The sequence below is a fragment of the Scleropages formosus genome, chromosome 3 (assembly GCF_900964775.1).
Source record: "Scleropages formosus chromosome 3, fSclFor1.1, whole genome shotgun sequence".
NCBI lineage: Eukaryota > Metazoa > Chordata > Actinopteri > Osteoglossiformes > Osteoglossidae > Scleropages > Scleropages formosus.
Genome location: NC_041808.1, coordinates 32,099,523 through 32,118,565, shown reverse-complemented (window position 1 = coordinate 32,118,565; position 19,043 = coordinate 32,099,523). Strand labels below are relative to the sequence as shown.

The 19,043-nt window shown below is 41.7% G+C and overlaps 2 protein-coding genes across 2 annotated transcripts; both read right to left on the bottom strand.

Moving 5' to 3' along the window:
• Positions 1–1,489: 1,489 nt before the first annotated feature.
• On the bottom strand, positions 1,490–14,748 carry LOC108928854 (cytochrome P450 2K4-like). Its single transcript, XM_018743033.2, has 9 exons — positions 14,426–14,748; positions 13,200–13,362; positions 12,800–12,949; positions 11,580–11,740; positions 10,006–10,185; positions 3,178–3,316; positions 2,831–3,015; positions 2,505–2,646; positions 1,490–2,232 (listed from the first exon to the last, which is right to left on the bottom strand). The coding sequence occupies exons 1-9, from the start codon at positions 14,618–14,620 to the stop codon at positions 2,045–2,047; spliced, it is 1,503 nt and encodes a 500-aa protein (XP_018598549.2). The 5' UTR covers positions 14,621–14,748; the 3' UTR covers positions 1,490–2,044.
• Positions 14,749–16,256: 1,508 nt separating this feature from the next.
• On the bottom strand, positions 16,257–18,878 carry LOC114910276 (cytochrome P450 2K4-like). Its single transcript, XM_029250736.1, has 4 exons — positions 17,817–18,878; positions 17,466–17,650; positions 17,140–17,281; positions 16,257–16,867 (listed from the first exon to the last, which is right to left on the bottom strand). The coding sequence occupies exons 1-4, from the start codon at positions 17,971–17,973 to the stop codon at positions 16,680–16,682; spliced, it is 672 nt and encodes a 223-aa protein (XP_029106569.1). The 5' UTR covers positions 17,974–18,878; the 3' UTR covers positions 16,257–16,679.
• Positions 18,879–19,043: the final 165 nt, after the last annotated feature.

The window sequence follows — 19,043 nt, the reverse complement described above, 5'->3', positions numbered from 1 at the left end:
CCACCGCGCCCCCCTTGAGGCGATTACATGTAGTTCCAATACTTAGAAGATTAAGACAGCTATACACTTAGTATGCCGCAACTTTACCATCCAAAATAAACAACAAAAAAAGCAACACAAACAAAAAGATAGAACTTTTACAGGAGTGTCAAGCAGTTGCATCCATGCGTGCCACCATCTTGATAGAATACACTTCATTGAAGTATTCATTAAAGTTGCAATGTCACGTTTATCTGGCTATTGTACTCCGTTAAGTACTGGATCTCCTCAGTGATTTTCTCCTCAGTTATTCGCTTGCCCATTCCTAAGTCACGAAGGTTGGTTAGAGCAAATCGTCTCATCTCTCTCCATGAATCTCCATTGGAAAACACTGTGCCTAAGATCTCATTTCATCAGTTGGTGTAGTCATGTTCACATACAAAATTCAGCTTATTCTAAATGTATTTGTTTCAATAAATATTTGTTGGAATAAATTATTAGTTCCCTTACCATAACTACTTGATTGTGTTGCTGGTATGAAATTGGAAGTAGTTATTATCTTAAAACATATTTTGGTTGTTAGTCACACATTGTCATTTGTGGGGTGATAAGATGGAAGAAGTATTTTTCATATTGTAGTATGCATAACTTAGTACCCAGCTTTTTTCTTCCCACTCAGTTTCTGGTACTTTAAACGTTGGCGCTGTTGTTGAAACTCATTTGTCCACCTTCAGGAAACTACAGCCTTTACTCACTGTTCCATTAAAACTCTCCAACGGTCAGTGACCAGTCATCAAATCCTTTGTCCAATGAGAGTAGTGCGATGGCGAAGCCCACACCGGCACTCTGTCCACGTGCAGATCACTGCTGGGTCCTCTGGCATGCCATGGCAAATCCCGGACACCTCTACTGCCACAGCTTGGGTCGCAGCTTGGACAACCGGGTGCAAATGCGTCGTTCACACACCCATAATTTCATCTCCTCCAAACAAGCTAACCGGATCTAACTAGCCACCACGCACCCCGTGGTTATCTCACTCATGGAGTTTAGTGAAATCTCTGAGTGAAAACAGCCCCAGACATGGTTCACTCTCCTTTTTCTCCTGGAATTACCCCCTAATATAACACCCCAGTCTCTTAACTTAATAAACAATGATAATTTTTGCAAACTTTTAATCAGTACTTTGTGCGTCTCCCTTTTTTTTCTTCCCTTCAGGAATTCAAATTGCTTGGCATACCACCTGATGTTATCTACATCAAGGCACATATTCAGTCTGATATGAAATCAACGACTCAATACACACACACACACACACACACACACACACATTTTCAGAACCGCTTGTCCCATACGGGGTCGCAGGGAACTGGAGCCTACCCGGCAACACAGGGCGTAAGGCCGGAGGGGGAGGGGACACACCCAGGACAGGACGCCAGTCTGTCACAAGGCACCCCAAGCAGGACTCGAACCCCAGACCCACTGGAGAGCAGGACCCGGTCCGAACTATATTACTAATTTTATTAATTTCCTATTGAAGATTTCGTACACTCAATGCAAGTGCAAAACAGAGCTGGTAGTGTAGTGGTTAAAGCTGCTTCCTTTTGAGCTGAAGATGGCAGGTTTGAGCTTCACCTCCAGCTGTAGTATACTTGAGCAAGATTGTTAAGCCTAAATCGTTCCAATAAAATTATCCAGCTGTATAAATGAGTAAAATTGCTGTAAGATGCATTGGAGAAAAGTGTCAGCTACATGAATAAATATAAGTGTTTACTGTATGAGTGAAAAGTTTTCAAACTTACACCAGACTTCAATCTTTCCTTTAACCTGCATACACAATCTCCATATTATCCAACATTTTCAGCTATGCGTCTTAATGTTGGTTTCATATAAGTTGGTTAATGAAGACTTTACTGTAATGTCTTCTGCATTTATGAAGGAATTCAACAACAAATCGATCACCATGTTTCAAAGACAATTTTTTGTGTAACAAGTTTTTAGCTCTGCAATGTCAAATTAAGGTGGAGTACATTGGGCTAACACAGTTGAAATGTTCACATCCGGACCGTCAGGCTTGACTGATAGCACACAATTGGTGGAGGGGTGGGCTGAAGTCAAATCCATTAGCTGCAATGGCGTCAAACTCAGCCTCAGACAACCCGGAAGAAAGAGTAAAGTAGAAATTCTGTAGCAGTGAGGTGAAGAAGAGAAAGAGCTCCATTCTGGCCAGGCTCTCACCAAGACAAACCCGTCGCCCTGAAAGAAAGATTAACATGCAAATATTGTTGCCATATAATACAACATGTAGAAAAATCATATTTTCACATTTCAGCACTCAGAATCTTGTACAAGGTCGAAAACAAAAAACACGCTTCTTTGGTAAAGCCACAGAATCCTTCTAGAGATGTTGACCTTCGAGTACAGTACACTAATCATATAGCCTTATTTACACATTTCTTTTCTTTATTATATTTCATTAACAACATCATAAGGATAGGAATCTCAATCAATTTAGTTATTTACAGTACCTGCAGAGAAGGGCAAGAAAGCGTCCCTCTTTATGAACCGACCCTGCTTGTCCAGGAAGTGTCCAGGGTTGAATGTGTAGGGAGTCTCCCATTCATTCTCATCATACAGTACAGACATCAGCAGTGGATACACAGTGGTCCCCTCCAGAAGCAATGCACAGACAAATTAGAGCAACATACCATCAACAGCAATAAAAAAGACATCTTTAGCCAAAACAAACACAGGAAAACTATTTTTATACATTTGTAGGTGTTCATGATCAGTGCTAAGCATTGCCCTCCATCACTTGTAGGAAACACTTCCTAAGGCAATGAACAGATTTCACCTTCTTGATATGAAAACCCTGGAACATCACATCACAAGAGGTGATGTGGGGGACACTCATTGGAAGAATGTTGGCCATCCTCTGGATTTCATGGATCACAGCATCTGTGTACGGCAGGTTCTTCCTGTCCTCGACCCTTGGCTGCCGACTACCAGTTACCCTAGTCAGCTCCTCCCGAACACGACCTAACAGTAGGTGGTGACAATGCTGTATGTTTTACCCTGTCATGCTGCACTAATTAATGTTACACATTTTGAAGCAGCAAGTTTTATGTTCTTCAGTTTGTTGTGCCTCCTGTATACAACAGAAAACCTGTACTTCAAGCCTGTGTGTCTACATGAACTTACCCTGTATGTGGGGATATCTGGCCATGAGCAACAGTCCCCAGCAAAGTGTGGTTGCAGTAGTCTCAATTCCACCACCAAATAGGTTCATGACACTAAAGATCAAATTCTTTTCAGTGAAGAAGTTCTGCTCTCCAGATTTCTGAGGCAGAAAGCAAAAAATGTAAATGTATATTTGGGAACAGTTGAATGAATGACAATATATCCGAGTCCCATTGTCAGCATTTTATACTGCAATCAGCAATCTCATCCCGATGATGTGGATGAGAACTGTACAGCTGAACTGTAGATTCAGCGCAGCGCTACTTGGAAGCAGACTGAGATCTGATCAACTCCAGTTGGGTGGCCTGGGAAAAAGACCCAAAAATTCCCAACACCCCAAGTAACATTGTGGATGATATGTCCACATGCATTTCTGGGTGTATATGATACATGCTAAGGCTAATGGTACTAGCAGTTTGCTTTGTGGTCATTGTGAACAGGTGGATGTTTGTGATGTAACTAAAAAAGTTCACAATTTCACTGCCCAAGTCACTCTGCAAAGCACATGGATGCTATTCCAACACTACAATGCTTTTTGTATTGATGTGAGATGGTCTTCAACTGATCATGAGATTTATTTATGCTAGTAGTCAATATTTCCATGGTATTATACAGATAAATATTGTAACTATTTGCGTTACTGAGAGTTTGGGAAAGAAATGGATCTGTTGTAGATAGTTTAATTATGGGTAAGATGTAAAAAAAAAAAAAGTGTTCAATCGCTGGGGGCACTTATGAGGAAAATAATGGGGTGACTGTGTTTGCCAGTGGGAAGGAGAGAAAGCCGGGTGTGGGGCATTAAGCAGGCTGGGACGCTAGCTTGGGGCGTAAGTCCTGGAGGAAAAAGGGTCCTCGGACCATTCATCCATCCATCATCCATCCATCCATCCATCCATCCCTTTTCTTGTCCGCTTGTCCATCTAGGGTTGCAGTGGCAACAGGGAGAGCAGAGAGGCCCAGCCTCCCCTGTCCCCCACAACTTCCCCCAACTCAGCCATTCCCAGGCCAACTGTGAGATATAGTCCCTAGCAGGGGTGTCAAACTCAATTTCATCCTGGGCCACATCAGTGTTATGGTTGCTCTCAAAGGGCCGGTTGTAATTGTAAGACTATATGAATGTATCTACTCTTTTATTACATTGCATAATTTTCTCTGCATTCGATTACTACTACTGGTTTTGGTAATAACTCAATTAATACCTAGCTTTGAACGCAGAAGCCCAGGACAAATAATGACAGTGTATACAAGTGTACAACTATTGTACAGTTTATTTAAAAAAATTAATGTGGTAACAAAAACACATGCTTGTGTTGTATGTGAGCACATGCTCAGATTTCTCTGTGATATTCTAAATTAAATTAATTCATCAAATTAAGAAAAAATCATTACTTATACATCAAAGAACATTTCATTCATAAAATTTAATTTTACTGATGGACTTCTCTACCGCAGTGTAAATGTCCCTCCCTGTTGTCGTTCCGTGCATAGCGATCACATCCAAGAGCTCCTGACAGACAAGTCTGCCTTCACACCTCTTAAAAAAATGGCTAGATGCGCCGTATCTATCAGTAATGTCGGTACTTTCGTCAACAGCTAACGAAAACGCCAGAAAACTGCACACTTCTTCAGCCAGCTGTGTCGTCAGATTTCCCGCTAGTTCCCTGACTCGGTCCGCAATAGTATTCCTTGACAAGCTAACATTGTTAAACGCCGGTTTCTGGTCGGGGCACACCTGACCTGCTCACATATTTTCAGCATACACTGCTTTAAAAATGCACCTTCTGAAAAACACTTGGGAGCCCGGGCGATTTCTTCAGCCACAATAAAGCTGGCTTTCATTGCTGCATCATTTTTTGCAGAAACGTTTGCAGACAAATTCTACTGAGAATGCAGGCTGTTTTTCAATTCTTGTACCTTTTGTTGCTTTTCTTGGTGGCTAAGGTTAGCATACTTAGCTCCCTGTTTGGTGTCAAAGTGCCGACGTAAATTGCATTCCTTGAGCACGGCAACGGCTTTGTAGCAAAGACACACCGGCTTGTTTCCATTAAGCACAAACATGTATTCGCTTTCCCATCTCTCATCAGCTTTTCTTTTCTTCGACATGATGGGTCTATTCCTATTTTGAAGAAGATGTGCTGTCCCGACCTAGAAGCGCTCTTCATCAACTGCAAGCCTTTCTACTCGCCACGGGAGTTTTCCTCGTTCATCCTCGTAAGTGTTTACATTCCACCGCAAGCGTGCGTGAACGCAGCGCTGCAACAGCTGGGCGACCAGATCACTGACACAGAGCAACAACACCCGGACTCTGTTATAATCATTCTCGGGGACTTTAATAAAGCAAATCTCTCCCGTGAACTGCCAAAATATAGACAGCATGTTACATGTCCCACCAGAGACAGTAATATTTTGGACCACTGCTACACCACAGTAAAGGATGCATATCACTCTGTTCCACGGGCAGCTTTGGGGCTCTCTGATCACTGTCTGGTTCATCTTATACCGACCTACAGGCAGAAACTGAAATCAGCTAAACCTGTAATAAGGACTGTTAAAAGATGGTCTGGGGAAGCAGAGCAGGACTTACAAGCCTGCTTCGAGTGCACCGATTGGAGTGTTTTTGAGGCTGCTGCTAGCGATCTAGATGAGCTCACAGACTCTGTAACATCATATGTCAGTTTCTGTGAGGATATGTGCATCCCCACCAGGACTCATTTAACATACAACAATGACAAACCATGGTTCACTGCAAAACTCAGACAGCTTCGTCAGGCCAAAGAAGACGCCTACAAGAACGGGGACGGAGTCTTGTATAAACAGGCCAAAAACACACTGGCAAAGGAGATCAGAGTGGCTAAGAGAAACTACTCTGAAAAGCTGAAGAAACAGTTTTCAGCCAACGATCCTGCATCAGTGTGGAAAGGCCTGAAAGACATCACAAATTACAAGACACCATCCCCCAGCACCGTGTCAACTCAACAACTGGCTGACGATTTGAATGAGTTTTATTCCAGGTTTGATAAACCCACACCCATTCAGACCCTCTCTCCACGAATCAATTAACACCTCCAGTAACCCCCACCTTCCCCCCTCCTGCACCTTTGATCTGTGAAGAGGAGGTGCGTCGGGTCTTCCTCAAACAGAAGACAAGGAAAGCACCAGGCCCAGACGGTGTCTCACCGGCCTGCCTAAAAACCTGTGCTGACCAGCTGGCCCCTATTTTCACAAAGATCTTCAACAGATCACTGGAGATGTGCGAAGTTCCTTCCTGCTTCAAACGCTCCACCATCATCCCCATTCCGAAGAAACCCAAAATCACAGGACTTAATGACTACAGACCTGTCACCTTAACGTCTGTGGTCATGAAGTCACTTGAAAAACTGGTGTTGGACTACCTGAAGGACATCACTGGACCCTTGCTGGACCCCCTGCAGTTTGCTTACCGAGCAAACAGGTCTGTGGATGATGCAGTCAACGTGGGACTGCACTACATCCTGCAACATCTGGACAAACCAGGGACTTATGCGAGAATCCTGTTCGTGGACTTCAGCTCAGTCTTCAACACCATCATCCCACACCTCCTCCTATCCAAATTAACCCAACTCTCTGTGCCCACCTCCATCTGTTGGTGGATCACCAACTTCCTGACAGACAGGCAGCAGCTAATGAAGCTGGGAAAATTCTCATCCAAGACTCGCACGATCAATACTGGCACCCCCCAGGGATGTGTGCTCTCCCCACTGCTCTTCTCCCTGTACACCAACGACTGCACTGCAAAAGACCCCTCTGTCAAGCTCCTGAAGTTCGCAGATGACACCACGCTCATCGGCCTCATTCAGGATGGTGACGAGTCTGCTTACAGACAGGAGGTTAAAGAGCTGGCTGTCTGGTGCAGTCATAACAACCTAGAGCTGAACACGCTCAAAACGGTTGAGATGATTGTGGACTTTAGGAGAAATACCTCAGCATTATCCCCACTCACCATCATGAACAGCACTGTGGCAACAGTGGAGTCATTCAGCTTCCTGGGCACCACCATCTCACAGGACCTGAAGTGGGAGCCCCACATAGACTCCATTGTGAAGAAGGCCCAGCAGAGGTTGTACTTCCTTCGCCAGCTGAAGTAGTTCAACCTGCCACAGGAGCTACTGATGCAATTCTACTCCGCAGTCATTGAGTCTGTCCTCTGCACCTCTATAACTGTCTGGTTCAGCTCACCTACGAAAGCAGACATCAGAAGATTACAGCAGATAGTTCGGACTGCTGGAAGAATCATCGGCACACCCCCCCCCCCCCCCCCCCCCCGGCTCTCCAAGAACTGCACTCGTCCAGAGTCAGTAAAAGGGCTAGCAAAATCTTTCTAGACCCCTCACATTCAGGCCACTTCCTCTTCGAACCCTTGCCATCTGGCCGGCGCTACAGAGCACCGAGCACCAGGACAGCCAGACACAAGAAAAGTTTCTTTCCTCAGGCCATCTACCTCATGAACAGCTAAATCCCCCCATAGAGAGTAAACCAGTGCAATACACAACGCTATTTATATTTATAACTATTTATCACATCATATCTCTTACTCACACTCCCTTGCATTTGTAACTAGTCACTATTTTTGTGTATAATATTGGGTACTGTATATTTTTATATATTTTTCATCCCTTATTCACTTACCCTATCTTCTCATCTATCTTGCCACTGTCATTCTGTCTGTGCTGTGGAAGTTCCTGCCACCAAGACAAATTCCTTGTATGTGTGAACATACTTGGCAATAAAGCTCGTTCTGATTCTGATTTTTTTTTACTAATCCTATCACTCCACTAGAAGACCGCTGCAGGAAAAAAACAGATATCCAGACACTGCCATCTACTGGCTAGATGCCTTCATCGTGCAGGTAATAAAATTGAGATGCATTTTCAGGTCCCGAAAATAAAATTTATAATAACAATAAAATAATTTAAAAGCTCTCGTGGGCCACATAAAATGAGGGGGCAGGCCGGATTTGGCCTGCGGGCCTTGAGTTTGGCACCTGTCCCCTACTTCCTCCAGGACATGGGAGAAGCTCTCCTGAAGTGTGAGTTAAAATCATTCCGGACATGGTCCTCCGTCAGTCGTTCCTAGCGCACCCTCACTAAACACTTGGGTCTACCGAGTCTTCCCATCAGTTTTCCCCGCCATCTGAACCAACTCACCACCAGATGGTGATTGGTTGACAGCTTAGCACCCGAGTGTCCGGAACATGTTGCTTCAAGTCAGATGAAACAACTACAAGTTGATCATTGACCTTTGCCCCAAGGAGTTCTGGTACTAAGTACACTTTGAGCATCCTTGTGTTCAAACATGCTGTTTGTTTTGGACAAATCATGACTAGCACAGAAGTCCAATAACATTTCACCATTCAAGCCGTTCTTCCCAATCACCCCACTCCAGATTTCCCAGTCATTGCCAACATGAACGTTGAAGTCCCCCAACAGGACTATGGAGTCTGTAGGTGGGGCCCTGTCCAGAACCCCACCCACCCTCTCCAAGAATGTTGAATACTCTGAACTGCTGCTTGGTGCATAAGCACACACAACAGTCAAAGTTTTCCTCTCTGCGACCTTAAGTCGCATTGAGGCAACCCTCTCGTCCACCAGGATAAATTCAAAGTGTATGGCATCCAGCCAGGTGCTTGTGAGTATCCCCACAGCCTCCTGTGCAACTCCTGAGTAGGAGAGAGACCACCCCCTATCGAGGAGTCTGGTTCCAGAGCCAACACTGTGAGTGGAGATGAGTCCAACTATATTTAGTTGGTATCTCTCAACCTCCCGCACCAGTTCCGACTCCTTCCCCGCCAGTGAGGTTACATTCCACGTGCCAGGAGCAAGTTTCTGTCGCGAGGAACCGCGACGCCACGCGTTACCCACCTGCTCCTGCCACCCAAAAAGCATTGCACCAGACCCCCATGTTGGACTCTGCGGGTGGTGGGCCCACATGACCTCCCACGTTGCCTTTTCGGGCTGAGCCCAGCTGGGTTATGTGGGCTGCCCGGCCACCAGACACTTGCCTAGGAACATTACCCTCAGGTCTGGCTCCAGGGGTAGGTCCTGGGGACCCTAAGTAAACTTTTTCCTCTTTACTTTTTTCATGGGGGTTTTTGGATCGTTGTAGTCTGGATCTTCACTCCAGACCTGTTCCCCTTGGCTGACCTTACCAGGAGCATACTGCTCCTGACAATGTAGCTCTGGAAATCCCTAGATCACACAAGCCCTTCTGCCACGCCAAGGCCCTGATCCAGGAAAGGCTTGCATGATCTAGGGTCCTGTGTGCTGGTGTTCTAATAAACGTTCTCAATGAACACTGCCTGTGCATCATTCTTCGACCCATCCAAACCCAGACAGCTGCGCACCACAATATGCTTTATTTAGTCAAAAAAAAACAACACTAAGGTACAAAAATGTGTCTATCCCTGCCCCAAAAATGCCACTGTATGGAAAAAATGACCCATTATGGAAGTAAAACTACTGTGTAACAGGCAAAAAAAGAATATTGTACGCAATCAAAAGTCAGTTGTAATGAAAAGGATTTACATTTTCATGCGCCATACTTTTTGTTCTACAGGAGCTTTCTGCATGGAGGCTCAGTGTACTATAACACTTGCTGAAAATTTCCTTGCAAAAAACTGCAGTGGAACAACAGATCTATTTCAAACAATGGACCTATGGATTATGTATGTTTTTAGATCTAACTGAGACCAGCTCAAATGGTTTCTGCAGTTTTCAGCTGGAAAACAATAACGTTGTATACATTTTCCTGTACCTTGAGCTCCTGCTGTCGGATGAGGAAGGAATCGATAAAGCACCTGCTGTCCTCTGTATTTAGTGTGTCCTGAAGTTTCTTTATCATTGCTTTTATCTGATCTGTGCAAGTCTTCATGCTCTTCATTAGGTCACGCCAATCCTTCATCAATGAGCCCAAGCAAGGAAGAAAATTATACACCTACAAATGAACAAAACAGTAAATGTTTCCAGGTTTAACTGAGCTGATTCTTGGATATTTTTCTGAGCACCAATGTGTTGCTGAAAGATTCTGTATGAAATCACTTGTGGCATATGGTGTAATAGTAAGTCTATTGGGAGTTTTTATGAAAAAATACGATATACACACACACACACACACACACACACACACACACACACACACTGAAGCTGCTTGTCCCAAGCAGGGCGGCGGCGAGCCAGAGCTTAACTTGGCAACACAGGGCGTAAGGCTGGAGGGGTAGGGGACACACCCAGGACAGGACGCCTCTCCATCGCAAGGCACCCCAAGCAGGGCTCGAAGCCCAGACCCACCAGAGAGCAGGCACAGCACAAACCCGCTGTGCCACCGCACCCCCTGAAAAACTACTAGAACATATTGTATACGTACATGACCTACTGTATATACAACACATTGACCAGCAACACCATTACTTTAACAGATGCTATCTGAGGGGTCAATGTAACCCTTCATGTGACAACTGTCATAGCTTTCCTGTCAGTTCTTTAATCTTGGCACCTAACATGTCAGATAGCTATACTGAAAAGCTTGCATGAAGCAACTGGCAATATGTCATTTGAAACTTCCAGATGTTTTATTAATTAGCTCTTAGTGAACCAAGCCCACAAAATCATTCCTACCATTTTTCTGTTAAATTGATACCATCAATATCATATTCAGCAGAACAGTTCTGTTAGGTTTTGGCAGTGTTAAATGTATTGAGTACTCCCTGCAGAAGTTGAAGAAAAAGTAAATGATGTCTCTTCCTGCCAGTGTCTGCAGACTGTGTATGTCAGTAAAGCGGAAATTCTGCAGAAGCAAGGTGAAGAAGAGAAAGCGCTCCATTCTGGCCATTCATTCTCCATTCATTTAAAAGGTTATTGAACCACACTTGCAACAGATATGTGTTGTGCACAGGAACACAACAATTCATTGACACTACAGTCTACATATGAACTACAATTTGCAGTTAAAATATTCAAATTCACATGTCATCAGGTTAATGCATGTAGTATACTGTATATGGGGTAAACGTTGTTTTGGTCTTTAATATTATTGTGGTGTACAAAATCTGAGCTGCCTGAATGAATGCTAGTAAAATTTCAATGAGATTTGAAAAAATAATAAGCTGAGATGAACTACATTGGCTTGTATTTATTTAATTTGTCTTAAAGATCTTCTGCTCTATGCTGTCAGAAATCCAATTGTTTCTAAGTATGGAAGAATCTATATATTTCATAATACAAATTTCCTGCCCATCAACCATCCTGCTCTATTTCAGATTAACTAATGTTTTCAGTGGTTCAATATGGCTGCAGTTGCACTGAGTCATTAAAAATATTTTTTAATATTACCTGAACAGCTGTTTTTCCAAGAAGTTCAATCCTCTCATTTATACACTTTATCATTTCTTGACATAGGGGGTCGAAGTAGTCAAACCTGCTGCCATATATGATGGAGGAAATAATGTTGGAGACTGCAAGATGAAGGATTTTCCTGTTGTCAAAAGGCTGACCTGTCAGCATTAGAAAAGATTCATCATAAAAAGATAGCTTTTTGTTAAATTTCAGCAATATTTTTCATGTTTCATATACATACATGTGATTTTTATTCTTAAAGTCATAAAAAGAAAAATATCCTCAATAATTACCTAATAACTGAAATATAACTTGCACTACAAAAATTAAACACCTTCCATTCAGCTGTTATTTTAACTTAATGGGTACGGGTGCAATTAATGGAGACATCTGCCAGAGTACTGGTTAGCACTGCTGCCTTTGCATCCAAGGGTAGAACGTTCAAATTCCACCTCCAGCTGTTGTCCTGCTGAGCAAGGTTCTTAGCTTAAGGTTACTCCAGTAAAATTACCCAACTGAAAAAATATGTAAATATTTATAGGTCATTTACATTACAATATTACAATATTAGATAGATAGATAGATAGATAGATAGATAGATAGATAGATAGATAGATAGATAGACAGAACTTTATTGTCATTGCATAGTACAGGTACACAGCAATGAAATGCAGTTTAGCATCTACCAGAAGTGCCAAATAGCAGAATTCAATTACAAGTTACTTTGGAAGAACACATCGGATAAAAGCTGAAGAATCATTCATTTTTAAATGTAAGGAAATACTGACAATTTTAAGAAAAAATATCATTTACACCTCATTTAAATGATGTCTTCTGCACCTCCAATTTTTAAGGTTTAAATTCAAGTTTTGTTATTTTTTTTAGTTTTTACTGGATTTTTTTTGTTATATCAAGTTATATAAATTATATTATCTATAATATCAATATAGTTTTGTCAGCCCAAATGCCAGTTCAATTATCTAAAAAGGAATATAAAGGAATTGATTCACAGAAGACAGCTTATCCAGCACTGATAACTGAATTAAGCAAATGGCCTGTATGTTGTTCATGTCTTTCTCACTTTCTATTTTTCTATCAGCAGTCATAGCAGAATGAACAAATTCACAGAAATCCACACATAAGATTCCAAAACAGTGTGAAAATCAAATGTCATGAATATGTCCTGTGTAATTATTAAAGTTAAACAATAATCTGACCATTGTACTTTCCAATCTCCTCCGTTAAATATTGGATTTCCTCAATTATTTTCTCCTCAATTACTTGTTTGCCCATTCCAAAGTCACGGAGGTTGGACAGAGCAAATCGTCTCATCTCTCTCCATGAGTCTCCATTGGCAAATACGATACCTGCGAGTCAATAAGAATTCATGTAAGAGTTTCGTGTAACCGTTTATACATATGGAATTCAGGATTAGTCTAAATGTTTCTGTCATATGCATTTATAGGAAATGTATTACTTCTACCTTTACAATCATATTTGAATGCTCCAGGCATGAATACAAAAGTAGCTTTAATTGTATAACATCTGTTTTAGTTAAACACGATTATATCTTCTGAATAAAGAAGGCAAGGCTAGTTAAAGAAGCATTTTTCATACCGTGATTCTCAGTTATCTTATAGAATGCAGGACTTATCTCTCGATCCCCAAATTCTTCAGCATAATTCACCAGGGCCTCTTTCACAGTCTTGAAACCTGCTAGGACCACTGTTTTCTTGCAGCCTATGTGGACTGTGAACACTGACCCATACTTTTTCGATAGCTGAAGTAAACAAAAGGTCCCGTTATGAAGAAATCTTTTACTTTAAAATGTTCCATTTAGCCACTATCTTCAAACAGTTCAATTAGCTAAGGTATTTGTTAGTCATTAAATATCACAACTTAAACAAAAGAAAAATCTCTCTGTAGTAAAAGACATTGACTTAAAATCTTAACAGCCGCCTGGCTGCATTGCAACAAACCACCAAACCCAAAACACTACTTTTATTTATTGTTCTTATTGTTATATCAAGGAGCATATTGGTAAAATTAACATGACGGAGGAAACAGATTTTGGTGATCAAAAGACAGATAAGTTGTGCATGGATGATAGAAAATACTTCAAGTGTTCCATGAAAACATTTTCCACACCATTACACCACCAACATGACCCTGTACCATTTATCCCAGGCAGAATGGGTCCATGGATTGTTTTTTTTTGTGTGAGTTTGTAATTTTGCCATGAGTGTGTCACAGTACAAACTGGGATTTGAGAAACTGAACAATGTTTTTCCACGCTTCAGTTATCCAGTTTTGGTGAATGCATGAAAGACATGTTCCTATTTTCAGTTTATAGAAGATAAACCAATTATGACGTTCCAAGAAAGCTGGTAGTGTAGTGTCCTTCCTGCTTGCTTTACCAAGTGTGGCCATTCCTCTCTGCCTCTCTCAGAAACGCACCAAGTGGTGTTTTGTCAATGGCACCATTATCTATAAATTGTAAACACTATAGTACGCAAGAATTTTAGGAGTGATTCTGAACTGCTTGAGCCACTACATCTGCTACCAACAATCATTCCACATCCAAATTTGCTTACATTATGCATCTTGCCAATTCTAATGGTTAGCCCAACAGTAACTGAAGATCTGAGCCCTGACTGCATGGTTTCTACATTCTGAATGCCAGCTACCTTATTTGCTGTTTGAAGAAGGAGGCAGTTTACATTATCAAGCACATGTACCTAATAAAGTGGTAGATCACTGTATAGCTTAATAATTCACTGATTCAGAATCATTTAAAAGTTGAACAGGCCATCATTAATAGGACTTTATTAATCTAATTTTACCTCAAAGAAGTTGACATGCAATCTCCTGGGGTTCAGCTGAAGCAAGTTTCCAAGGACTGGCCAAGGTCTGGGTCCAGGGGGCTCATTTCTTTGCTTCTTGGAGGTAGAGAAAAGGTAGAGGACCCCCAGCACAAGTAAGAAACCCAGTAGTGTGAAGCTGCCAGGAGTCTGAAAAAGTCCTTCCACCAGAGACATAGTTTCCACAGAGGATCTACCTTCACAGTCAAGAAAGGCTTTCTATTGTTTGAGAAAAACCTTCTACTAAACTATGGCTATGTTGTGAAGACCTTATGATGCTGAAAAGATACACAGTCCACAAAAAATTTTATGTCGTCCTGTTATTGGAGTTGGCAGAACAAAGAGTTCCAGGGAGTTACACATTCGTGCAAGGGTCAAGCTGATGGAAGGTTCAAGCTGATGTCTCAGTGACACAAAAGGATTAACCTTTGGTTGCACATTGGACCCCTGCCTCGTGGCCAACCATGGAGAGATTTTAGATGTAATTTGCTAACAACATTCTTAACAATTATTGTTTTAATAATAGTTTGATCGACAAAAATGTGGATTATCTACAGAAGAATGAGTGAGTTGTCCAGTTTGATTGAGAAATCGTGAAAGTGTAATCATTCTTTTTTTGTTTTTTGAAAAGTAGTGGGTTGATTACTGTACTTGAGAAACAGATGAGCACAGCGCGCTTCAAGATATTCGAAGACGTACGTACAATGCACAGTGCATGGCATCATTGTTCTCCTATTTAATTATTTCCAAAGTACAGCCTGTTTTTAAAAGTTATGTATGACTGGGAATGATTACTACTGGGTGAAGGGTTAGGAGCAGCAAGGTTGTTCAACTCTCTGTGTACCCTGTACTCTCAACAGTCTTATGAGTTATATTATGTTCTTCTTAATCATGGTGCATATTTCAGAAATGGCTCAAAATCTTGCACAAAAAGTGTCTATTGTGCACAAAATACAGTATATTCAAGAAGTTGGTACAATTTTCCCACTCTTTGCCTTTCTCCATGTAATGTTTTTTAGACCATGTTTAAATATATTTTTTAAGCAAGCAGCTTTCACAATATATGGTTCTCAGGTCATAATGCTCTTAAACTACTTTTACTGCAAGATCAGTTTGATATCATTAAAATCACTCATCTTCTAAATATACATAACTTAAGTAGAACACCAAGGATCACTTTCCAATAGATGGAGAAACATATGCTCTGCTTGGTGGACACCCAAGCAACCTAACCAGCTAGCTAAATAATGCCAGCATTTGATCACAAACACATGCTGACACAGATGATTCCATTCTTAATTAATTTTTTTATTTTTATATTTTATTTATTCTTAATTACCCACCCTTTGATTATTCAACATTCCAGAATATCCAGCCTGCTTGGCATACCACTTGACATCATCTATATCAAACAATGAATCAATACAAAGGAGAACTTCACTGGATACCGAGATTTACTGCTGTCAATCTATGATGACGATGATAAAGGAAATGATGAGGCTCTCAAGGCAGCACCGATTTTGATTAAACAAGATTAAGCCACTGCTACAGTCGTCACGCAGCCGCAAGCAATAAATAAAATGGAAAAACAAATGTTGCTACTAATTTTATTAATTTTCATGTTGAACATTTTGTACACTCAATGCAAACATGAGGGACAGGTAGTGGCATAGTGGTTAGAGTTGCTGCCTTTGGATCTGAAGACTACAGGTTTGATCCTCATTGCAAGCTGTAGTACCCTTGAGCAAGGCTATTAGCCTAAATTGCTCCAGTAAAATTACCCAGCTGTATAAATGGGTAAAATAACTCTAAGAAGCTTAATAGTACAAGTTGCTTTGGAGGAAAGTGTTAGCTAAATTAATAAATGTAAGTTATTACTGTATGAGTAAAAAGTTTTCAGACTTCAATGTTTCCTTTAACTTGCATACACAATTTCCGTGTTATCCAGCATTTTCAGTTAAATGTCTTAATGTTGGTTTGATATAAGTTGGATAATGAAGACTTTACTGTAAATTCTTTTCCATGTATAAATGAATTCAACAACAAATCTGTGGTGTTACTGTTGCAGCTACCATTAGTGTCTGCTTTTGAAGTTATGAATTGTATGCTCAAAAAGCACATGAAAATTCAGGCATCAAATGCAATTTTTGGTGTGACACAATTTTTCAGCTCTTCAATGTCAAATTAAGGTGGAGTATATTAAACTAACACAGTTCAAACATTAAGTTCTGGACTGTCAGGCTCGACTGATAGCACACAGTTTGTGGAAGGGTGGGCTGAAGTCAAGTCTAATAGCTGTAATGACATCAAACTCAAACTCAGACACCCCGGAAGAAAGAGTAAAGTAGAAATTCTGTAGCAGTGAGGTGAAGAAGAGGAAGAGCTCCATTCTGGCCAGGCTCTCACCAAGACAAACCCGTCGCCCTGAAAGAAAGATTAACATGCAAATATTGTTGTCATATAATACAACATGTAGAAAAATCATATTTTCACTTTTCAGCACTCAGAATCTTGTACAAAGTAGAAAACAAAAAACACTCTTCATTGGTAAAGCCAAGGAATCCTTCTAGAGATGTTGACCTTCGAGTACAGTACACTAATCATATAGCCTTATTTACACATTTCTTTTCTTTATTATATTTGATTAACAACATCATAAGGATAGGAATCTCAATCGATTTAGCTATTTACAGTACTTGCAGAGAAGGGCAAGAAAGCACCCCTCTTTATGAACCGACCCTGCTTGTCCAGGAAGTGTCCAGGGTTGAATGTGTAGGGAGTCTCCCATTCATTCTCATCATACAGTACAGACATCAGCAGTGGATACACAGTGGTCCCCTCCAGAAGCAATGCACAGACAAATTAGAGCAACATACCATCAACAGCAATAAAAAAGACATCTTTAGCCAAAACAAACACAGGAAAACTATTTTTATACATTTGTAGGTGTTCATGATCAGTGCTAAGCATTGCCCTCCATCACTTGTAGGAAACACTTCCTAAGGCAATGAACAGATTTCACCTTCTTGATATGAAAACCCTGGAACATCACATCACAAGAGGTGATGTGGGGGACACTCATTGGAAGAATGTTGGCCATCCTCTGGATTTCATGGATCACAGCATCTGTGTACGGCAGGTTCTTCCTGTCCTCGACCCTTGGCTGCCGACTACCAGTTACCCTAGTCAGCTCCTCCCGAACACGACCTAACAGTAGGTGGTGACAATGCTGTATGTTTTACCCTGTCATGCTGCACTAATTAATGTTACACATTTTGAAGCAGCAAGTTTTATGTTCTTCAGTTTGTTGTGCCTCCTGTATACAACAGGAAACCTGTACTTCAGGCCTGTGGGTGTGTCTACATGCACACACCCTTTATGTGCGGGTATTTGGCCATGAGCAACAGTCTCCAGCAAAGTGTGGTGGCAGTCGTGTCAGTTCCACCACCAAATAGGTTCATGACACTAAAGATCAAGTTCTTTTCAGTAAAGTTCTGCTCTCCAGATTTCTGAGACAGAAAGCAGAACATGTCAAGGTAAATATGGCAGCATTGTCAGCATTGTGTACTGCAATCAGCAATCTCTGCATCTCAATGACGTGGATGAGAACTGTACAGCTGAACTGTAGAGTCAGTGCAGCGCTACTTGGAAGTAGACTGAGATCTGATCAACTCCAGTTGGGCCGCCTGGAACAAAGACCCAAAAATTCCCAACACCCCAAGTAACATTGTGGATGATATGTCCACATGCATTTCAGGACGTATATGATAAATTCCAAGACTGATGGTCCTAGCATTTTTCTTTATGGTCACTGTGAACAGGTGGATGTTTGTGATGTAATATAAAGTGTACAATTTCACTGCTCAAGTCACTTTGTAAACCACATGGATGCTATTCCAACACTACAATGCTCTTTGTAGTGATGTGAAAAGATATTCAGTTGATCGTGAGATTAAGGTTTTAATTATGCTAGCAATCAACATTTCCAGGGTATTGAAGAGGTTAATATACTTCATTTAGTGTTTAGTGGTTAGTTGAGCGAACGTTCTCCGAATCATTTCTGTGGCCCGTAGTGGGTGTGACTCGGTAGTTCAATTAATCGCCTCTGTTTGGTTGTTTGTTTTGGTCGCCATTGTTGGAGTAGTTTCGGTTTCGATTAGGAATCTCCACTGATTGGCAGTAGCCCGATTTAAATAGCAGCTGGCCATCCGTAGCGGCAGTCTCTTGGTGCTAAGACTCAGGGTGCAAAGACAAGGGAGTCTGCCTGTGGGAGTCCACCAAGGAAGGCCACCGGTACAGTTGTTCGAAAGGGATCATGCGCCCAACATGTCGACCATCAAAGTCTTCTACGGTAAGCGAGCCGTGCGACTTCGCCACCGCCGGAGACCTGGGCACTCTCACTGCTACAGTAACCTGGTCTATCCTCACCTGTCAAACCTTCCATCTTGCTTTACTTTCTGCATGAGACTCTGGAACTGCCAGTCTGCTGTGAGAAAGGCTGACTTCATACCAGCCTACGCCTCCCATCTCTCACTGGACCTCCTGGCCCTAAATGAAACCTGGATCACCCCAGACAACTCAGTCACACCTGCAGCACTCT

Coding starts and splice junctions, on each gene's coding strand:
- LOC108928854 (XM_018743033.2), bottom strand. CDS start 14,620: ATGTCTCTGGTGGAAGGACTTTTTCAGACTCCTGGCAGCTTCACACTA. Junction 13,363..14,425: donor TGCATGTCAACTTCTTTGAG/GTAAAATTAGAT, acceptor TGTTTACTTCAG/CTATCGAAAAAGTATGGGTC. Junction 10,186..11,579: donor TTGGAAAAACAGCTGTTCAG/GTAATATTAAAA, acceptor GTTCATTTGTAG/GTGTATAATTTTCTTCCTTG.
- LOC114910276 (XM_029250736.1), bottom strand. CDS start 17,973: ATGTTCTGCTTTCTGTCTCAGAAATCTGGAGAGCAGAACTTTACTGAA. Junction 17,282..17,465: donor AGGGTTTTCATATCAAGAAG/GTGAAATCTGTT, acceptor TTGCTTCTGGAG/GGGACCACTGTGTATCCACT. Junction 16,868..17,139: donor TTTCTTGCCCTTCTCTGCAA/GTACTGTAAATA, acceptor TCTTTCTTTCAG/GGCGACGGGTTTGTCTTGGT.